Source organism: Perissodus microlepis, chromosome 22 (assembly GCF_051167445.1).
Source record: "Perissodus microlepis isolate ML-2025 ecotype Zambia chromosome 22, ASM5116744v1, whole genome shotgun sequence".
NCBI classification, from domain to species: Eukaryota; Metazoa; Chordata; class Actinopteri; order Cichliformes; family Cichlidae; genus Perissodus; species Perissodus microlepis.
The window spans coordinates 21,574,303-21,593,660 of NC_140481.1; the positions used below are offsets into that span (position 1 = coordinate 21,574,303).

At 42.1% G+C, this 19,358-nt stretch overlaps 2 protein-coding genes and 1 non-coding gene across 4 annotated transcripts; 1 reads left to right on the forward strand and 2 right to left on the reverse strand.

The window, feature by feature from the left end:
* Positions 1-7,505: 7,505 nt before the first annotated feature.
* Positions 7,506-16,493, forward strand: LOC146363059 (small conductance calcium-activated potassium channel protein 2-like). Of its 2 annotated transcripts, none has more exons than XM_084919570.1 (10): positions 7,506-8,048; positions 8,310-9,186; positions 9,401-9,496; positions 9,756-10,043; positions 10,662-10,783; positions 12,501-12,642; positions 12,740-12,850; positions 13,355-13,476; positions 15,887-15,956; positions 16,079-16,493. In XM_084919570.1, the coding sequence occupies exons 2-10, from the start codon at positions 8,329-8,331 to the stop codon at positions 16,307-16,309; spliced, it is 2,040 nt and encodes a 679-aa protein (XP_084775696.1). In that variant the 5' UTR covers positions 7,506-8,048; positions 8,310-8,328; the 3' UTR covers positions 16,310-16,493. The 2 variants fall into 2 exon arrangements, with proteins under 2 accessions (XP_084775696.1, XP_084775697.1); XM_084919571.1 differs by having other exon boundaries at positions 16,085-16,493.
* A 338-nt stretch (positions 16,494-16,831) lies between these two features.
* rps27.1 (ribosomal protein S27, isoform 1) lies at positions 16,832-19,089 on the reverse strand. The gene is made up of 4 exons (XM_084919572.1): positions 18,975-19,089; positions 18,243-18,351; positions 18,023-18,133; positions 16,832-17,089 (listed from the first exon to the last, which is right to left on the reverse strand). The coding sequence occupies exons 1-4, from the start codon at positions 18,978-18,980 to the stop codon at positions 17,061-17,063; spliced, it is 255 nt and encodes an 84-aa protein (XP_084775698.1). The 5' UTR covers positions 18,981-19,089; the 3' UTR covers positions 16,832-17,060.
* On the reverse strand, positions 17,295-17,424 carry LOC146363061 (small nucleolar RNA SNORA35). The gene has a single exon (XR_014799365.1). It is a non-coding gene; the product is annotated as a small nucleolar RNA SNORA35 (small nucleolar RNA).
* Positions 19,090-19,358: the final 269 nt, after the last annotated feature.

Sequence of the window (19,358 nt, forward strand, 5' to 3'; positions counted from 1 at the left end):
CTCTGTCTCTGTCTCTCTGGGAGGTGGGACTAAAATGGAGAGAAGAAGAGAGAAAATGTCAGTGATGGGGTGAAAGGTTTGACGATAAAACAGTGAAGTGTGGGGACGGATGGGAGGAAGGAGAGAGTTTAATTGCCCTATCACTGTGGGCTGACCTTTTTAAAGACAATAGAAACTGATGAGGCACACGATTTTAAGTGCTCTTAACACTAACGGAGAAGGAGTTTAAGTGGGGAAAAAGGGCCTGATCGATGCAGCAGGGTGAAAAATGTTTGACATAGGCTCAACGCGTGCATAAATTCATGTGGCAAGCACCAAAAGTAACACATAACTGCTTATACTTCTCTCAGTAAACTGATAAAATGCACATTATAGTGATTTTTTTCCACTCTGTGTCAGTTTTTTCTGCACAAATTGCTCATACAGCCCCACATATCGCTAGATTGAACTTCTCCCTCACACTATAAAAGCTGAATCCTTCATAAATCCCTGGAGTGTCATACATCCTTCCCTTGACAGTGTCCCCACTGTGACTATGTTTGCTTTGTGCCTGCTATACGTGTGCACCTGTCAAAACTATATTGCAGTTTGCTGCATATATGATAACACGGGCTGGTTATGGCTGTGATCACGCACTGCTGGACTGGAAACTGTCTGCTGTGTGTGAGCTTCCCACACTCGTCGCTCGGTGAGCTTTGAATCCTGCGGGGCAGACAGACTCCGGTTTAATTGAGAAAGTGCTGGGCTCTGCAGGAGGGCAGCGGGAATGTGCATAGTTAAACCCTACTTCTCATTTGTCCTCATGAAATGCTGATGCAAGGGCAGAGGCAGCGAGAAACTGAAAGACTGAGAAAGAGGACGGCGGGGTGGGGGCAAGAAAAAGAGGAAGAAAAGAGTTGGACTGTATAATAGATTACCCTATTACTTCTACTGCCCTTCGGAATTACCCCTTTCCCAGGCAGCCTGACACACACATCCAGAGCGCCTCCCGAGCTGCAGATTCATGCTCGGCTGCACACAGAGGAAGGAGAGTGGCCCTCGGAGGGGAGAAGAAGGATGGCCAAGTCACCGGCTAAAGCACGGCAAACTGCACCAAGCGTGGAGCGAGGCCACATGGTGTGCCCCAGCAATGTATCACCAGAGGAGGAGGAGGAGAAGCATCCTGTTGCTCCTTCTGCACCCCTGCAAATATTACTGCTTAAATATGTGCATAATGTATTTTGTGTTAACCTGGTGAAAAAACACACACAAACACACACTCACCAGCACCGAGTGTGACACGGTGCCAAGAACAAAATCCATTAGCCTTCATAAAAATACAGATTGGAGGCATTGAAGCGTGGGTGACATCTGGTGGTGTGTTTTCCTACTGCACGCTGGCTTGCAGCTCGGCAGCTCTGGCTCTGAGTGTGTGCTGGGTGGAGAGAGAGGTGGTGGTGGTAATTAACAAGGAAGAAACTGGGCTAAATGGCACGAGAAGATGATGAGAGTCGGGGCCATAAAGAGAAGGCTAATTAGGAAACAATGCCAGCGAGTGAATAGAAACACAGAGCAGGATGTGAATTAAAGCCATATTAATGATTATGGCGGCTGGAATGAAGAGAACCAGGGTTATGGCCATCATGGGGTGCTCTTGGTCTCTGTCACTCTCTGAATATTTGCCTTTTAACTGTGCGGCTCCTGATTGTAAATCTAATGACACAGCAGCAGTGGTGAGATGGCCATTTCTCTGACCTGGCATGACTACTGTTTATCCCCCCCTCTGTGCTACATGCTGAATGGTGCCTCTGACAATGCAGCCATCAGCCGTAGTGGCTGCTGTGCTGTGGTGTTTTTAATTACTCTGCTGATTGGATTAGGCCCTTTCTTGCGCTGACACGTCCCCTTCACTTAATAGTGTGTTATCGACAAGAGCAGCACATACATCCATTTTCCTGTGAGGTCTGATTTGTCAGAGTGGCTTTTTTCTGGAGTGGATGAAGTTCTCTTCTAATGGGCAATTTGATCCTGTCCCGGTAAGCCCTGCAGCTGCTGGACTCTAATCCTATAAAATGTTATGAAGTGATATCTAAGAGTACTTCTTTCGGCTTAGTATTTCTATTACCTTTTATTTCTCACAATGAACCAGTTTTAAAGTATCACAGCTGATGCAGCAAAATCAAAAATATGATTGTAGCTTCATTTATGACATCTAGACTGGTTTAGTGGTTAGTACATTTGCTTTACACAATACAAAGGAAAAGCAAGCTCAGTTAAGGATAAGGAAAAACTGGGGAACAAGGACTCGACATATTGTGGAGGTAAGATAAAAAACTAAAGAATAAATGCAAGCACATATAAGGCAGTACACACCAGTAACAAGAGACAAATACAAAGGAAGGAGGAAAAACTAAACCAACTAAGAATCAAACATATTTAATGATAAACAGAAGTTAGGATTCTAAAAAATACAAAAGACTGGGTCCAACACTAAAGATCCATGACAGGAGGAGACACAAACACAGCCTCAGGCGGTCACGAGCTCGTCCAGTGCCAATCCCAAGCCTGGCACTAGACTAGCTTGGAAGAGCATTCAGTGTAAAATCTGTTCCACATCTCTCTTTGGGAGTCAGGGAGCAGCCTTGATTGAATATTAAGATGGAGTTGCACCGGGTGAAAAAAGCGATGTCACCGAGTGGCTTAAACCTGCATTCTTTCTACTGAGCAGCAGGGGGCGACTCGTCTGCTTTAAAAAGAAATCAGATGCACAGAGGTCTGCGAGAAAAGGAGCCAGCTGATCACTTGATTTATAGTCTCAGTGGGCACTTTCCTTATGAGTTTAGGATCTCAGTGTCTAGTTTTAATCCTTATTTAATATAGCCTGATGTTCATTTAGTAAATGACTGTCCCATTTATTGTAAAATAAACGTCTGAGACACGTATGATTTATCGTTTATGATCTGGCGTCTGAATTACATCTACCTATCACTTGTCAGGTTTGGTTTAAAATCAATAAATATTGTGACAGAGCCAGATGACTTGAGTTAAATTTGCATTTAACTGATTCAAGCGCTTTAATTTTATTTGAGTACACACATTTTCCAGTGATTCCATTAAAAAAAGGGGGGGGGGGTAGATTTCACTTCTCTCTGACCTTATTTTGAAGTTGGAGAGAATGTGTGGCATTATTGGTGAGGTCCTATGATGTCTAGCAGCAGGGAGCAGCCCCAAGGAAATGACACCACCACTCGCCTGAAGGACCCCCAACACAAGAGTATATAAAGTAGAGCGGATGAAGCATCAGCAAGCATACATTTAACAATTACTTGATTTATTAGTATTGTTTATTTCAGTTATGTTATTTATAGGACAAAAAATTAAAATTAACATTTTTCCTATATATAATGTTAGTTTTTTATATTCTGCGTATAAGTATTTACTTACTTTAGGACCATTTGAAAGCACACTGGACCTATCCTTTAGCTTTGCTCTTATCTTAAGTATTGCTTATTTCATAAAATAAAAATTGCCATCATCAAACATGCCATTCTAAAAATATATTTTTGTTCCAAAGAACTATGTTAGCTTTTTAAATTTGAACTAACTACCTCATTATCTTTTACACAGTATTTGGAGTTTAATCTAATATCAATGACCAATGAATAATTTTAGCCTCCCCCCTAAAAATCATAAAACATATTTCAGATGGAAAATTGTGAGGCATGCATACACGCATGTGGGCCATACAAACTACTGAGTTTTGTAAGGAGAGTGCATTCTGAAAAACATATTTCAGATGGAAAAATTATGTTTATTATATCATGACATAGCCCAGTTAGCTCAGATGGTAGAGCATGAGACTCTTAATCACAGTTGTGGGTTCAAGCCAGACGTTGGGTGATCTCTGATTACAAGGGCAGGCTTTGTACTTTCTCACTCGACAAAATGTAAAACCCCAATTGGACAATGAAGGTGTTTTAATAATGAAATGGTTATTCGAACATGTGCAGTGCTTTTTAATTAGAGATCATTTCTCTGAATTTCAGGAGCCGAACCAAACCTCATGTAGGCAGTTGCCGATTGAAATTCACAGACCTCTACAGTCCTCATGGAAAAACAATAAACTAGCATACCATACCATAGAATGCCAAAATGCACATTTCCACCACTGGCAACCTGTGTCAACAAACTTTAGTACAATTATTGATCAATCAATGATGTTTGACTTTTCCAGGGTTACCCTTTGTCACCAGCTCAGTTCTTAACTCTGGACAAAGTAGCAGAGGGCTTCCATTTCTTTGGCTAGTGTCGCTACTAAAAAAACAGTTTAATAGCAAAACCATAGCACAGTAATATCGAAGCACCTAAAGTAGTATATGAATGAGTGAGTTGATTGGCACTTATCAGTAAAACTAGAGGAAATATTTAAAAAAAAAATGACAACTGTGTAAGTTCTATTAATTTTAAATATCACAGCTCTATCACTCAGAGGTTTTTGACTTGATATTTACATCATACAACATCTATCCTTTGTCAAAAACATCTTTTAAATATCTCCTTATTTTCTGGGTCATTTTTTCTGTAGATTGTGCTTCTTTTTAACACATTTGACCTTTTACTGATCTTAGTGGGGTTAACATTTTTCTACTCTTCAGTACTGTTATTCTCAAGTTTCTAAAATACATAATTGTCATGTAATATAATACAGGTTTGCCCAATATCATATGTTGTCCATTTAAATATACACTAACTGGACACTTTACTAGGTGCACCTCTGTAGTACTGGATTGGGCATCCTTTTGCCCTTAAAACTTCTTTAATTCGTAGCACAGTTGCTGCAGATTTGTTTGCTGCACATCCAACATTTTAATCTTTTGTTCCATCACATCCTGAAGGTGCTCTATTGGACTAAGATCTTGTGACTGTGGAGGACATTTGAATACAGTGAACTCACTCTCACATTCAAGAAACCAATTTGAGATGATTTGAGCTTTGTGAGATGTGTGTCATCACGATACAAGCAGACCGACCCGTCTGGCACCAAAAACCTTGCCACAGGTGTACCTAATAAAGTAATAAAGGATAAACATATTGTATTTTTGTTTTTACTTACTGTTAAATGAAATGACTCTTGTGTATGGACTCGCTTAAGACTGCACAACTGGAAAGACTGTCCACCTATAAAGACATAAAGACACAGCAATGCTCATCTCAGACTGACTAACTTGCTAAAGGAAAAAGATTAGATTACTTGAGAGGCTTTAAATGTCTTCATATTTAGATTAGTCAAAAGATTATTCAGGACATATTAACCACATCTATAAGCGTTTCCTTCCTGAGCTGCCCAGCATGCTGCTGTTTCAGGTACATTTCATTCATGCCTTTTATTCATCTCTCAGGCCATTAACTGGAGGAATAAAACCTGTAATTTTTTTTTGCGTGTGTGGGTGACATTTATGCAAATTCAGTCCAAACTGCGCTGCTGATTGTAAGTGGTAAGTTCAGAGCAAAACAGTTTGGCACAGAATGACTGAGTTAAGGGGCTGAAGCTGATCTGACAGCAATTTTTGTCTTTATATGCTGCAGTGGTTACAAAGTGAAGGCAGGCTGTTCACAACAGGGAACAAATGTGCAAACATATTCCAGTGTTTGCCGGCAGGAAACATTTCAACAGCTAAGAACACTCGGCTGAATAGTGAGTGTGATGTAATGCAACTTTTTGGATTATGGCTATTTGAGTTTCTGTTGCCTTCCTAACAGGTCGAAGCAGTCTGCCCATTCTCCTCTGACCTGATCTGCTGCTCATCAGATAGTTTCTCTTTTTTGATAATTTTCTGTAAACCCTAGAGATGATTGTGAGGGAAAATCCCAGCATATCAGCAGTTTCTGAAATACTCAGACCTTCCCGTCTGGTGCTAAAAAAAAAAAACATATCACATGTACTTGAATCACCTTTCTTCCCATTCTCATACACAGATTTAACTTCTGCAGATCATTTTGATGATGTCTAGTTGCCTAAATGCATTGACTTGCTGCCATTTGATTAGCTGATATTTATTTTAAGCAGCAGTTTAACAAGTGAACCTAATAAAGTGGCTAGTATTAAAGTAAATGTCAGACTCTATAACCATAAACAAGATGTTTAACCTTGAGAATAAAACTGTATGACCGATGTGTGCATCTTAGGTTAACTAATGTTTCCCAACAGATGAGACTTAAGTAATTAATATCCTGTCCAGAGGATGAACTCCCACTCACTAAAAGATTCAGGCCACGATGCAGATTTGCCATTTACCATCCAGAGCAATTAATGCACTCCAAATTCCCCAGCTTGGTTTCACTTTCTTAACAACCAAAGGATGATTTGCAGAGGAAGTGACTAATTGAAGATGTGCTGGCTACTGGCCACACAGGCAAGAAGAATTGACATACTTAGCTACCAGCTAGAGCGGACAGGATTTATAAGCACTTGGCAGCAAGCTTGAATTAATTTGAAGCCTTGCAGATGTGCATATATCCTTTCAGCAGCTTGTTATTAAAACGACAACATAATTTGAGAACTTTTGTATTGTCTCCCGAACCAGTTTTGCTCTGTTTAATCCAACCAAACAGTCATATTTAGGATGTTTTGGAGTCTTTTCCCCTCCAAGTGCATCAGGTGCAGGCTGTATTCACCACAAACCATCTGCAAAGGCAGTATGGTGCTGACAGTCATGCACTGGGGCTCAGGCAACCGGGAACTCACTGCCTGCAGAATATCAAAACAAAGAAATCCAGACAGCAGCATCTGTCTAAGTCTCTGGCTAAGAGTTAAGCAGAGTAGTTTTAGCAGCATTAATCTATTTTACATCTGGGCGGATGTATAATAAAGAAGTACATTTTCAGAATGGATGATCAGACCAGAGCTATATTGTCACTCCCCCTCCGCACCAACAGCAACACCGTTCTTGTGTTTCAGGCCGTCTTCAAATACATGTTGTCTTCAGATTAGATAATGCCGTTCTTCATCCTGCCACTATCCGGATGCGCTCCGCCCACACTTTGCTCCTTGGGTCTTTCCATTTGGAGGGAGGTCTATTATCTGCAGACCCATCTGTCACAAGGATTTAGATGACGCCGAATGTCATTGTTATGACTTTAATACTTAATACTTCACTGTGCTCTGTGCATATTGTTTGATTCAGAAGTGACATATTTGATATTTCATAAGCTCATAAGCAGCAGATCTGTGTCTCGCTTGATTAATCTTCAAATCTAATCTTCTGTCTGATTTCAAATTGACTGTTATTCCATTTTGAAGATTAGATTTATTCTGAAAAAAAAGATTGCATAACACACTCCTCCCTTCACTATAATGATACCAATTAATGAAGTCTCATTTCTTATCAGACTTTTAAATAATTTCAGGCTTATTTCTGACACCAGGCCACCTATATTTAAGCAGCCTTTCTCGCTCCCTCTTACACACACACAGACACACACACAAATATAGGGAGGATGAAGTCTGCCAATCCCAGCTAAAAAAAAGCTCTGATGACAGATGACTCTCTTTGCCTTCGCTCCACACAACATCTGCAACTTAGAGACTTTGCGGTCATTAAGCCCCTCCAGCTTTGAGGAAGATGCCCTGACAGCGGACATTAACGCAGTGGGAAATGCGGACGAACACAGGAATAAAAGCCTGAAAATGTAATGGATATCCGTGGGTATATGTCGTCATATGCAGGAGTTCATAAACTTCGCTTAAATTTATGGGAGGAGCTCCGTGATGCTGAGGCTGCTGATGGATTTCTGGGAAGTTCGTAGACTGTGTGAAGAGTGCGGACGTTTGGAATATTCTGATCCGAACAAACCACGGCTCACTGGTGTTCCAGCCTGAAATTTTTAATGATCTGAATATTGGATATTTACTTTAGGATCTCTGTGATTTAAGCACATGTGACCTTCAGGACCTTGAGATGCAACTCTGAAATACCAGGAGGGAAATAAACAGATTAAACTCAGACTTAAGGCCTTTTTTAAGTCTGAGTTTGTGGATTTCCTACAGACTGGGAACACTGACCCGAAAGGTAAGAACAAAATATGTGATAGGAAAACATTTGGAGCTTACACAACTAGTACATTTTGATTACTTTATGTTTTAAAAACATTATAGTTTTGTTGCTTTTTTAGTTATTCTCTATGATGATCATGTGAATACAACAAATGTAAAAACCATAATAAAATCTCTTCACTAAGCTTCCCGTGACTGAAGCTTCTTTTCAAACCGCATTCAGTGGTTTCCCATGTTGTCTAACATTGTCATCTGTCTCTCTAACCCTCTTTCAAAGACTGTTTAGCCTTCTCATCATGGAGCATCCTCCTTCCATGACCTCCTCAATGGTAGATGGAGATGAGGTGGATGTCCAGCGCCCCATCCTGCCACCGAGGATGGTTCCTCAGCCCCAGGCGTGTGCCCCGCTATGTGGGATTCACCACACGGTCCAAACAGCAGCCGAGCACCCCGTGTGGCTGGACAGAACCCAGGCCATGGCCACCACACCTTTATACAACGGCCACCTTTATGTCACGCCATCTCCTCGCTGCAACAAAAGGGGAGACAAATCCAAAGGGAAAGAGAAGAAGGGTGAGAAAAGGTCAGGGGGGAGTAGGCCAGGTCAAAAAGACCGAAACCACCAGTGCAAAGGCAAACTCTCAGGATGCCACAGACTGCAGGAAAAAGTCACATCTTTCACTGATGTGCCGATTGCTCGCTGTGGGTCACCCTTTGAGGGCCCCTGCAGGTCACCCCGAGAAATCAGGGATGTCGACGGTCAAGGTCAACGCAAGTCTGGTAACGTTTCTGTGGAGATGCAAGACCGCCAGAGTCTTCCAGAGATAATAATCACCAGCAAGGACGACAACCCCCAGCAACACAACAAGGAGACCGAACATCGTCAGGATCCGTGTGAGGCAAAAGGCCTGCTGCCAGGAGCTGAGTGCCCCAGCACGAGCCCCACTTGCAGCCCTAAGACCAGCCCAAAGCACAAAACCGATGACGACGACGACCGGTACCGGAGGTCCCACAACATCGGCTGGCGGCTGGTTCGCAGAAGGGCACTGTTTCTGAAGAGGCAACGCCTGAATGACTGCGCCCTGGCGGTGGGGATATTCGGTGTTGTGGTGATGGTGATGGAGACGGAGCTCTCCTGGAGCATCTACAGCAAGGTCAGAGAGGAAGGGAGTGTGAGGGTGGGCGGGAACTCTAGCCTGTAAAAGATTTGTAAAAGTGTTATAGAAAACATGCACAGGAAGATCAAGCATGTGGTTATGCACATACATGGACATAAGATTATGACTGTTGATATCTTTTCATAGCCTGAACTTCATAATGAAGGTCATCAGCTGACAGAGATGTCATATTTGTGTGTGTCACCCACAGAGCTCCATCTACTCCCTGGCACTCAAGTCAGTCATCAGTTTTTCTACACTCCTCCTGATTGGCCTCATCATAGCATATCACTGGTGTGAGGTGCAGGTAACTTGTTCTTTACATTTGGAAATTTGCCTTTGCAACCAATCAGCAGCCTTTATAGTTCGTGATGCCTAAAATAATAAAACCAAATGGTGATTTTGAGTCTCAGATTATTCATCTTAAGTATTTTTAGAAGTCTGACTCAGAGAAAAGACAGTAAATATAATTTTATAGTTCGTTCTGTGCTGTGATCCACAAACTGTGCACAGTTCTTCACAGAAATCGCTTGCACACTAATGCACTCTTCTGATCCCCCTGGCAGCTCTACGTTCATGATATTGGTGCAGAGGATTGGCGGATTGCCATGACAACGGACCGTTTGGCTCTTATAGTCCTGGAGCTGGCAGCGGTGGCCATTCATCCTTATCCAGTGGGTCTGCAGGCCTACTTCCTGCAGGTCAAGACCCGCATGACACTGTCAGAGACAGAGCTGGAGATCGTCCTGGCTCTGCCCATGTTCCTGAGGCTCTACCTGCTCGGTCGGGCAATGATGCTGCACAGCCGCCTCTTCACAGACACGGCCTCACGCAGTATCGGGGCGCTGAACAAGGTGGGAAGTCACCTTTGTGCTCCCCCTGCAGAATCTGGCTTTGGGCTTATCTGGCTTGGATAGTACTGTGATGAGATCATAACACATATAAATTGAAGAAAGGAGAAAAATTCTAGGCTTTGGAGCAGGATTCGTGGGATTTTAAGTCTATATTTTGGATAATGATTTGGGTCTGGGCTTTCTTTTATAAACATTTCATGCACATCTCTTTATGTCTTATGTCTAGGTGGGCCGAGAGGTCTGTAGAGGTGTGACACTTGAGGTGTGATTATCACAGTTTCGCCCCAATGAACCCCTGTGGTTTCACATGTTGGCTATGTCCCTCTCTAGCTCTCCTTTACTTGTCTGCTTTTCTTTTCCACAGTTGATAATACCCACCTGCCTAATCCCTTCCCTTACTAATGCTATTTAAGAGTGATGAAAACAACCTCTGTCCCCTGCTTCTGCAATACCAAACCTACTATCCATGTGTCAAGCCAGATTGAGAACAAGTTTTCTTAGCCCTCATGTCCTCTGTATTATATAATCATAATCTGAAAGGTGCTATCCTAAATAGTTTGGTTAAGTAGGCCCCTAATGTCAAATTATGATGTAACGTATCCCGTTTGTGATCTTCAGATACACTTCAACACCCGGTTTGTGGGGAAAACACTGATGACCACCTACCCCGGGACCGTGCTGATGATTTTCAGTGTTTCTCTGTGGATTGTGGCGGCATGGGGCTTACATGTCTGCGAGAGGTATGTCAGGATATTTGTAGACTGGCTCCGGCTCTCTGGGATATCTAATGTTTCATTTTCGCCCAACTTCTGGCAGATAAAGAGTAGTAGTAAAATCTTCCCACTGGCAGCAGCAAATCGAATTTTCTTCCGCTGTTCCTTATCTGTGCAGGCGGCATGATATTGACAAGATTAAATATCAGCTAATCTATGATGCTGCTAATGTGATTTTGAATATGATAGTGATCTTGAAGACGTGAGGACATTTCGCCTCTCGTACAAGAGGTGTCTGCAGTTCTGAGGTGCAAACCTCTGTAAGACACGCCACCATCATGTGAGCTATTGAGGTCAACTGAGGCAAGATGTGAGTGCGGAGGCAGAAAAGCCTGGGGGAGGGGTCTCAAGACTGCATTGTAGGTGGCTGATAGCTGGTGTCGTTCACAGTGGGCCTCCTTTACTCTTCCCTCAAACCATCTGTCCAAAACGATCAGATCTGCACCCCATTAGACCTCTGCCTCTTTCTACAGACAAAAGCATGAAAGTGCTTTTGTCTGGTGACACTGGGAAAGTGCTATTCCCAGTGTCACCATAACCTTTACATGGAGGAAGATCCGGGCTCTTTCAGAGGGACAACCACAAGCTACTCACTGGTTCCGATATGTGGTTGGCAGCTGGATCAATATTGAAACTTAAGAAGAAGAGGCTTTCACCGAACGCATCAACTCAGTGAACAGAAACATTAACTTCACCTGAGAGGATACCAAGGATGATAAGTTACCATTCCTGGACTCTGCTGTGCTCATGAAGGTGGATGGAAACCTCAACACAGACCATGACCTGCTCTTTGACTGCAACCACCTACATGGGGTGAGCCTGCAACCCCTCCGAGGCAGCGTGGACAAAAAGGGGATGTACACACATAATGAAAGCTCTTAAACATGTGGTTATCCTAACCAGGCCTTCATTAAATTGATGAAGATGGCAAGGAAAAAACCTCAGAAACCAACGCAGGAGAAACAGGATGACAGATGGAAATACATCACTGCCCCAGTGTACTACAGACCAGGTAATACGCCGGTGTGCATCTCAGCACTCAAACTGAACAGCGCAGTGTTTGCTGTACAGTGCATTGACGATTCCTGGGACCTCTACCTCTAAAGGAGGCCATCTCCGTCTACTGTGAATAACTATCGCTGATCAAAGGTGGTGGCTTATGACACCAGGTATCAGCCACCTAAAATCTTGACATCCCTTCTTGGGCAGTTCAAGCACTACTCACACCTTCCCTCGTGTGACCGTTAACCTGATACTGCGACGTTTTACACCTTAACCCTGGCCTTTTTTCACACCTTAGCTCATGTGACAACACCCATGATTGGCTCAACCACCATCAGGACAACCACCAATGGGACACCTCCTAGTAGGATTTAAATATCTGGGACTCTCTATCAGTTATTTAGCGCTGAAATACCCTCCAACATGAGAGTCTAAATGTCTTCATGAACCAAGAAGTCCAGTTGCCTTCTTTTCAAGCACTTAAGAATACCATAACATGCAGGATTGTGAACTCACACAGACATAAGCCTTATGAAAAGTAGTATTTTTTTGTAAAATGCAACATAAATTCAGAGAGGTTCAAAAAATATATATACCAGTATATATTTGTATGTAAATCTAGGATAAAAAACAGGGGATTGTGCACAGATATCAGTGTGAGTAGATTGTTTTATTTCTGCAGACACCACAACTACAGGGACCTGAGTAGCAACTACATGGAGGCCCTGTGGATGGTCTCCGTCACCTTCTTGTCTATCGGGTATGGAGATGTGGTCCCCCACACTTACTGTGGACGCAGCATTTGCCTCCTCACCGGGATAATGGTGAGGCAGAGGGTGGATAGTTGTCTCTGTAACGAGCGAGCGCTGACTCTGAATGCAAATCTCAATCTGAACGTTTAAACGTTTGTGACTCCTGCAGGGAGCCGGCTGCACAGTGTTGGTGGTGGCAGTGGTTGCCAGGAAGCTGGAGCTGACCAGGGCAGAGAAACATGTTCACAATTTCATGATGGACTCACACATCTCCAAGAGGGTGAATACTAGTATCTCCTTTTTTTTTTTAAATTGTTATTGATGATTAAACATGTCCAAAAGTAAGAGATATTATTCAAAGGCTTCACTTCTTTCCTGTTTGTACACCGTACCATGCAGGATTTGATATCAGATACCACAAATTGACTTATTTTACTCAAAATCCAGGACTTTTTGAATGCCAGAAAACAAATCTGACTTAAAATCTTCAAAACAAGTGGCATCATCTTCCAATAAAATCAGTTTGCTTTGATTGGCATTATTTTTTTCCTGTTCTGTATGGATACTAAATGAATAAAGTTTTTTGGAAAATGGAGGAATTGGCTCACTCGATTTTTTCCTCATTTTCGATTTTAAAAATTTGCCCATGGTGCACTGGGATTCGTTCCAGCTTTTGTCAGCGTTTTTCAGTGTTTTTCAGCAAGTGCCGTAAATAACAGCACTCTTAAGATTTTGTGCATAAACATACAATAACTCTCCCCGTGATTTTTCTTCTTTTCACCAGATAAAAATTGCTGCAGCGAATGTGCTGAGAGAGACTTGGCTTATCTACAAGCACACTAAGCTGTTAAAAGACCACAGCAAAGTCCGCATGCACCAGCGGAAGCTGCTCCTGGCCATCCACCAGTAAGGCACTTAACCCACACATAATAATAATAACCTCTTTATCAATCACTGCCTGAAATGATTGAATGCCGCTCATTTTAAATTCATTTTAAATTATGTGCCATTAAAAAATGAATAGATCTACTTTCCTCCTCCAGCCTTTCTCATTCTCTCTAATATAGTATTAGGTCCATAATTCCATAAATAGTTGGACACAGTTTCAAATCATAGATGTGATTGAAGACTTTAAGCTTTCATACAAGAGGTTTTACAAAAGTATTAACATCTGTTTAGGAATCACAGTTGTTTTTATGCACCGTTCACCATTTTCAGAGGCTCAAAAAGTAACTGGACAGTTGACTGATAAGAAGCTTTATGGCCAGGTGAAGCCTGTTCCCTCGTCATTCAGCGAAAAATAAAGCAAACATAATATCTGAAGCTGATTCAAAGTGCTGAACTTGTAATTTTAAACATGAAGCCCAAAGAGATGTCAGTGCAAGTGAGGGAGGTCATTATTAGGCAAAAGAAAAATTAATGTAAGCAAAGAGATTGCAAAGACTTTAGGAGTGGCCAAATCAACAACGTGGTGCATTGTGAAAAAGAAGGAAAGTCCTGGTCAGCTCAGCAGCACCAAAGGGCCTAACAGACCACAGCACTTGGGTGCATGATCCCAAATTAATTTCCTTAGTTTAAAACAACTCCAACACAACACCTAACCGAGTTAAGAACACTCTGGAGAAGGCAGTTGCATCACTCTCAAAGTCTACAATCAAGAGACTATTTTACAAATGTAAATACAGAGGGTTTAGAACAAGGCGCAAACCACAGTTTTCAACAGGAAAACCAGATTAGACTCAGAAAACATCTAAAAGCAGCTGCACAGCTCTGAAAGAATTCTTAGGACATATGAAACCAAGACAAATCCGAAGCATACAGCGTGATCTGTCTGACAGGCTGGAGGAAGAGTTACAGCATGGGCATGTATGGCTGCCAGTGTAACCGGGTCACTGGTTACACTGATAATGTACAGATGAAGTGTGGAGAGATGTACTCTCTGCTCAGACTCAGCTAAATGCTGCAAAGCTGATCAGACAGTGCCTTGCAGTGCAAATCGATAATGACCCAGAGGAAGCTCCAAAAGCAATTTTGCAGTTTCTCAAAGCAACGAAATGGGATATTCTTCAATGACCAAGCCAGTCACCTGATCTCTACCCAACAGAGCATGCTTTTCAGTTATTGCACGCAAAATCGAAGGCAGAGAGACTCACAAGCGACTTCCACCCAAGTATTAAAAACAATGTGTTGATGCATGCTCAAACATCCAGGTAAGTAAATCCCACAAGGTTGATTCTGTTCATCTGGACGTAGCGTTGATCAATGGTCATGACAATTTGCATATTAATGATCAAGGAACCGGCCTCACAGCCCATTGTTCATTCAGTGGGCTGTGTTTGGTCATTGTGCAAATGTACTGTTTATAAGATGAGACTGAAGAAGTCACTTGGATGAGTGACGAAAGGTTTTTCCCACTGAAAACGCTACGTCCAGATGAACAGAATCAACAATGTTTGATAAGTATGAAAGGTATTAAAAACAATGTTTTTATTTAAAACTTATAGTTGACCAATAATTCTTGGACTGAAAACGGGCGACTGTGTACAAAATAGTTTGATTTTAAGCTAAAAATCTGCACTTCAGTCACACTTTATTTGGTTTTAAATCCACTGTGGTGATGTACAGAGGCAAAACTATAAAAACTGTGTCATTATCAAAAAATCACGGCCCTAACTGTAAAACAAATTTAGGATTTCTAATGAACCGCCCAGTTTGAATCGAGTCGTTTAAAGTCACGTCTTCTCCTACATAGTCATCTGAAGCAAATGACAAATTTAAGGTATGAATTCAATGAAAGGTCATTTAAATTAGATGCCCAGCCCATGTAAAAAATGGAAACAACCAAAATGAAATGAAAACCAAGGAGTAGTGCCATTTGTGTCCATATACATTGTCTCTGAAAGGCAAAAGTTCAGCTTTGTCACTCGGGGATTTTCCGCCACACCTTATAAGAAGATATTTCTTCTAAATAAAAGCCACTTGATTACTACTATATCACTCTTGTCTACTGCTGCAATTACAGTACATTTTAGCCTGCAATTGTTCCTTCAAGCCACAAGTTATGCTGACTTTTATATCAACCATTCCTTGCTAAATTTGGAAGATTTTCATTTGGTGCCGTTGCATAATCCAGAGAGATGCCTTTAAATTGTTTTATGGGAGCTACTCTCTACCAAAGTCCTCATAAAATCTGTTGACGTCGTGTCGCGTTTATGGCTTGTTTCTCCGGTCATGTGTCTGACTGGCCCTTTAAATTACTGCTCGTCTTAAAATGAAAAAGTAGCATTGTCATAAAACCAAGCAATTTTATCTCCAGGCTGCGGCAAGTGAAGATGGAGAAGAGAATTCTTGTTGACCAGGGGAACACACTTGTGGACCTTAACAAGGTATGAGAGGAAGTGCAGGCAACACCTGTGTCCTGCTAACACCCCAAAAAAGAAATAAAAGAATCTAATTGCTGATGCAATTTTCTTTTCTTTCCCCTAACTGCACACCGATTTATACGAAGATGCAGAACCTGATGTATGACGTGCTGTCGGAGGTGCAGGGCTGCAGGGGGGATCTAGACACACACATCCACACTCTGGAGAAGAGTGTGGAGGAGCTGAGGGAGGGCTTCAGGAGCCTGATGCCGCTCCTCTCCAGCACACTGTCAACACAGAATTCCTCCATCCGCCACCTGCTCAGGGAGAGGGAGGGGAAGACGGAGATTCCAAGCGTGAGCGGAGAAGACAGGTAGAGGGATGGCAGACGAAGGCTTCTAAGGACGCTTGAGAAGTTATCTGCCTTTACTGCAGCTTAAACAGACTTGAAGAGAAAGGGAAAAGAGATGTATAATTGTATTAAAATATATTTTCTGTAGCAGAAATAACTTTAAAATGTAGAAGTTAGTACTGTGGCAGCAATAAAAAACGAAAATTAAACCGTCTTTGCCCAATAAACTTAATTTGAATTTATTGCAGGAAGATTTTACTTATCAGATGTGGACTGAAATATTTCACCTTCTTAGGTTGTCCATGATCAAAATAATCAGGAGATACTTTTAGCTCTACTAAATGCATAAACTAAGCCAGCTTTTATTCTGTAAATGCTGCATCTTTCTGATTGTGTAATAAAATGTGTATAACTTCCAGCACAGTTTGATATTGTAATAAAAATCCAACCGTAACCTTAAGTACTTTATCATAAAGGTGACAACACAACCTTTATTTTCCAGCTTAAAAAAACAAAACAACAATAATAACGACACACAAACCATTCCTTTAGCCAAAACAACATTTTATTTAGAGAGACAGGGTTGGAGGGTGGAGTTACAGCAACAAACCATCTGTCAACATTAACAGAGGAAATCCATCTGCTGTCCCGTTAAGCCTCCAGATCTCGTTTCCGATCGGGCCGCAGGGTCCGCCGCCGCTGCAGTCTCGAAGGCGGAAGACGCTGATATCAACCGGTCCATCCCCTCCTCTCCCCTTCAGCTCCGGGGAGGACAGCTAGTGCTGCTTCCTCCTGAATGAGCACCCTGCCAACGGAGACAATGACAGTCAGGCTACAGGATTAATGCAGAGCATAGCATGCTGCCATTGTGCTGCACAGCACCAATACAAGAGTCATTGCTTTCAGTCATGTGACTGATTAGGTCAGCTTTAATTTTCCCCATTCCCTGTACACTAATTCAACAAGCCACCCTGAAATCTGCACTCTCACTAGCTTTAGGGCGGTAAATAATCTGTTCTCAGCCTTCGAAAGGGGGGAGCCAGTGGTCTAGCTCAACCCTTCTGCAAACTGAGGTTGATCTGGCACCGGAATGAGACTGCAAGACCACGACAGAGGAAGTCCAGTCACTTAGCAGTGCAGCCAAAACGTCATAATGATTTAGAAACAACACAAAATTGTATCGGCATTTCCAGATTAATGACACCCACCTCTGTCAGTAAGAAACAAGACAACAGCATGATTTTTCATAAAGAGCAAAATCAGCTCCTGGATGTTGATGTCCTGCACTTTCTGAATGCTATTTGATGACATCTATAGTTCTGTAGCCTATCTGCTATTCCAGGCTTTAAATGTCTGAAATTATTCCAGTCGTAACTATATTCCAGTTTGGAATAACACATAGCAGCATCACTTTGACAACGAATTTGGTATTACCAGTAAAACTGAGTCTGGATGTGTGACTAACCTCAGTCACTAAAAGCGTATTAAAGTTCTGGCACAGGGGAAAAATGGGTGACAGGACGAACACCCCACCCTGAGGCTCACGTTTCCTGTAATTCATCTAGTGGCATGCCCATTAAAAGTGCAAAAATCATCCCCATTCTAGATATTTCTCCTTCTACCACAAACCCCCCAAAATATATATATAAAAAAAAAAAATGCATGATACAGTCGGAGTTTATATCAGCAGGCCACTGAATGCCATCGGAGGACACCCCTGCTGTAGATGAATACTGACCCTCTGTGAGACGTGCTTTGCCTCCGGTGGGCTGACACAGGACTGTAGAGCAGCCCACACACAGCACTACTGTCTGAGCATGGCTGAACACCGTCGTGATCTTGTAGCATCCTGCAAAACAACCACAATGGTTGATAATCCAAAACTCAAACCCCCGCAAACGCTCACAGATAAAACTCAAACCCCAGGTGACCTGTGTGTGTGTGTACAGAAAGCGTACCTGGACATTTTACATCCATGAAGTAAGAGTTGGGACTCTGAACAAGACGCTTCTTCTTGTGCCTCCTCTTCTCCTCCTCAGGGGATGGGTGCAACAAGTCTTTTGCGAGCTACAAGATTTAAGAAAAAGAGGAAATAAAAGAGGATAAGCGTTATTCAACTCATAGAGAGCAATTAGAGAAAATTAAATAATAATACCAAGCTATCAAATTCAAAAGAAAAGGCGCTTTATCAGGGACATTTAGCTTTATTATTTAGCTTAAAAACGCTTCAGTTGCCATGTTTTGCTCGTGCTACGTGCACGTTCAGGCTCCACGATCGGCCTACATTTCTTGGATTAGGTAACCCAACGTGCGCATTTACATCGATCACGAATTGTTCCCCAAATAGTCAAACATTCCCGGTAAAATACGTCGATGGCCACTCTAAAAGACACCAAGCAAAGCGAAAATATAGCTCTGAATATTAGGTTTTCGAGGCTGTATCATCGGTCGTTGAACTGGCTCCATGTTTGCGGTGTGTGCGCAGCCATCTTGTATCACAATGCGCTCGCAAATGCGCCCAAATGGGAACATTTAGTCCCGCCAAACTCAGTCCAAAACCCGGCTATATGTCTCAAACCGGCACCGATCGAATCGCTGGTCTCGCATGTACACGTTGAGCCGTGCGGTGACTCCCTGAAGGCCCGTTAACTTATAAAAATGTCATTTCGATAATGCCTGTCTATACTTACTGGCATGTTGGCGAGGAAATAGCCGCTGCCGAAAAGGAGGCATTACCGGAAGCAAGGGGTTCATATTGGTAGCTCCTTTGAGCATCAGCCGGACGTGACGAATTTATCAGGATATGGCAGCCATTTTGGAGAGGTCGAAAACCCGCCTTGTTTAGTCTTTTCAGGCCTTTATTTATTTAAGATTAATTTTCTTTGACTTTTTAAGGCAAACGCATATAATATGTAATAATAAATATAATAATAGCAATAATAATAATAAAAATAAACACTATTGATCATATGTAAAAAAAATATTTAGCTTTTAACATAGTGTACAATTTTGTTATGGATATTCCCAAATCAAATCAAATATAGTATAGATTTTCCAGGTATTAGACTGATTGA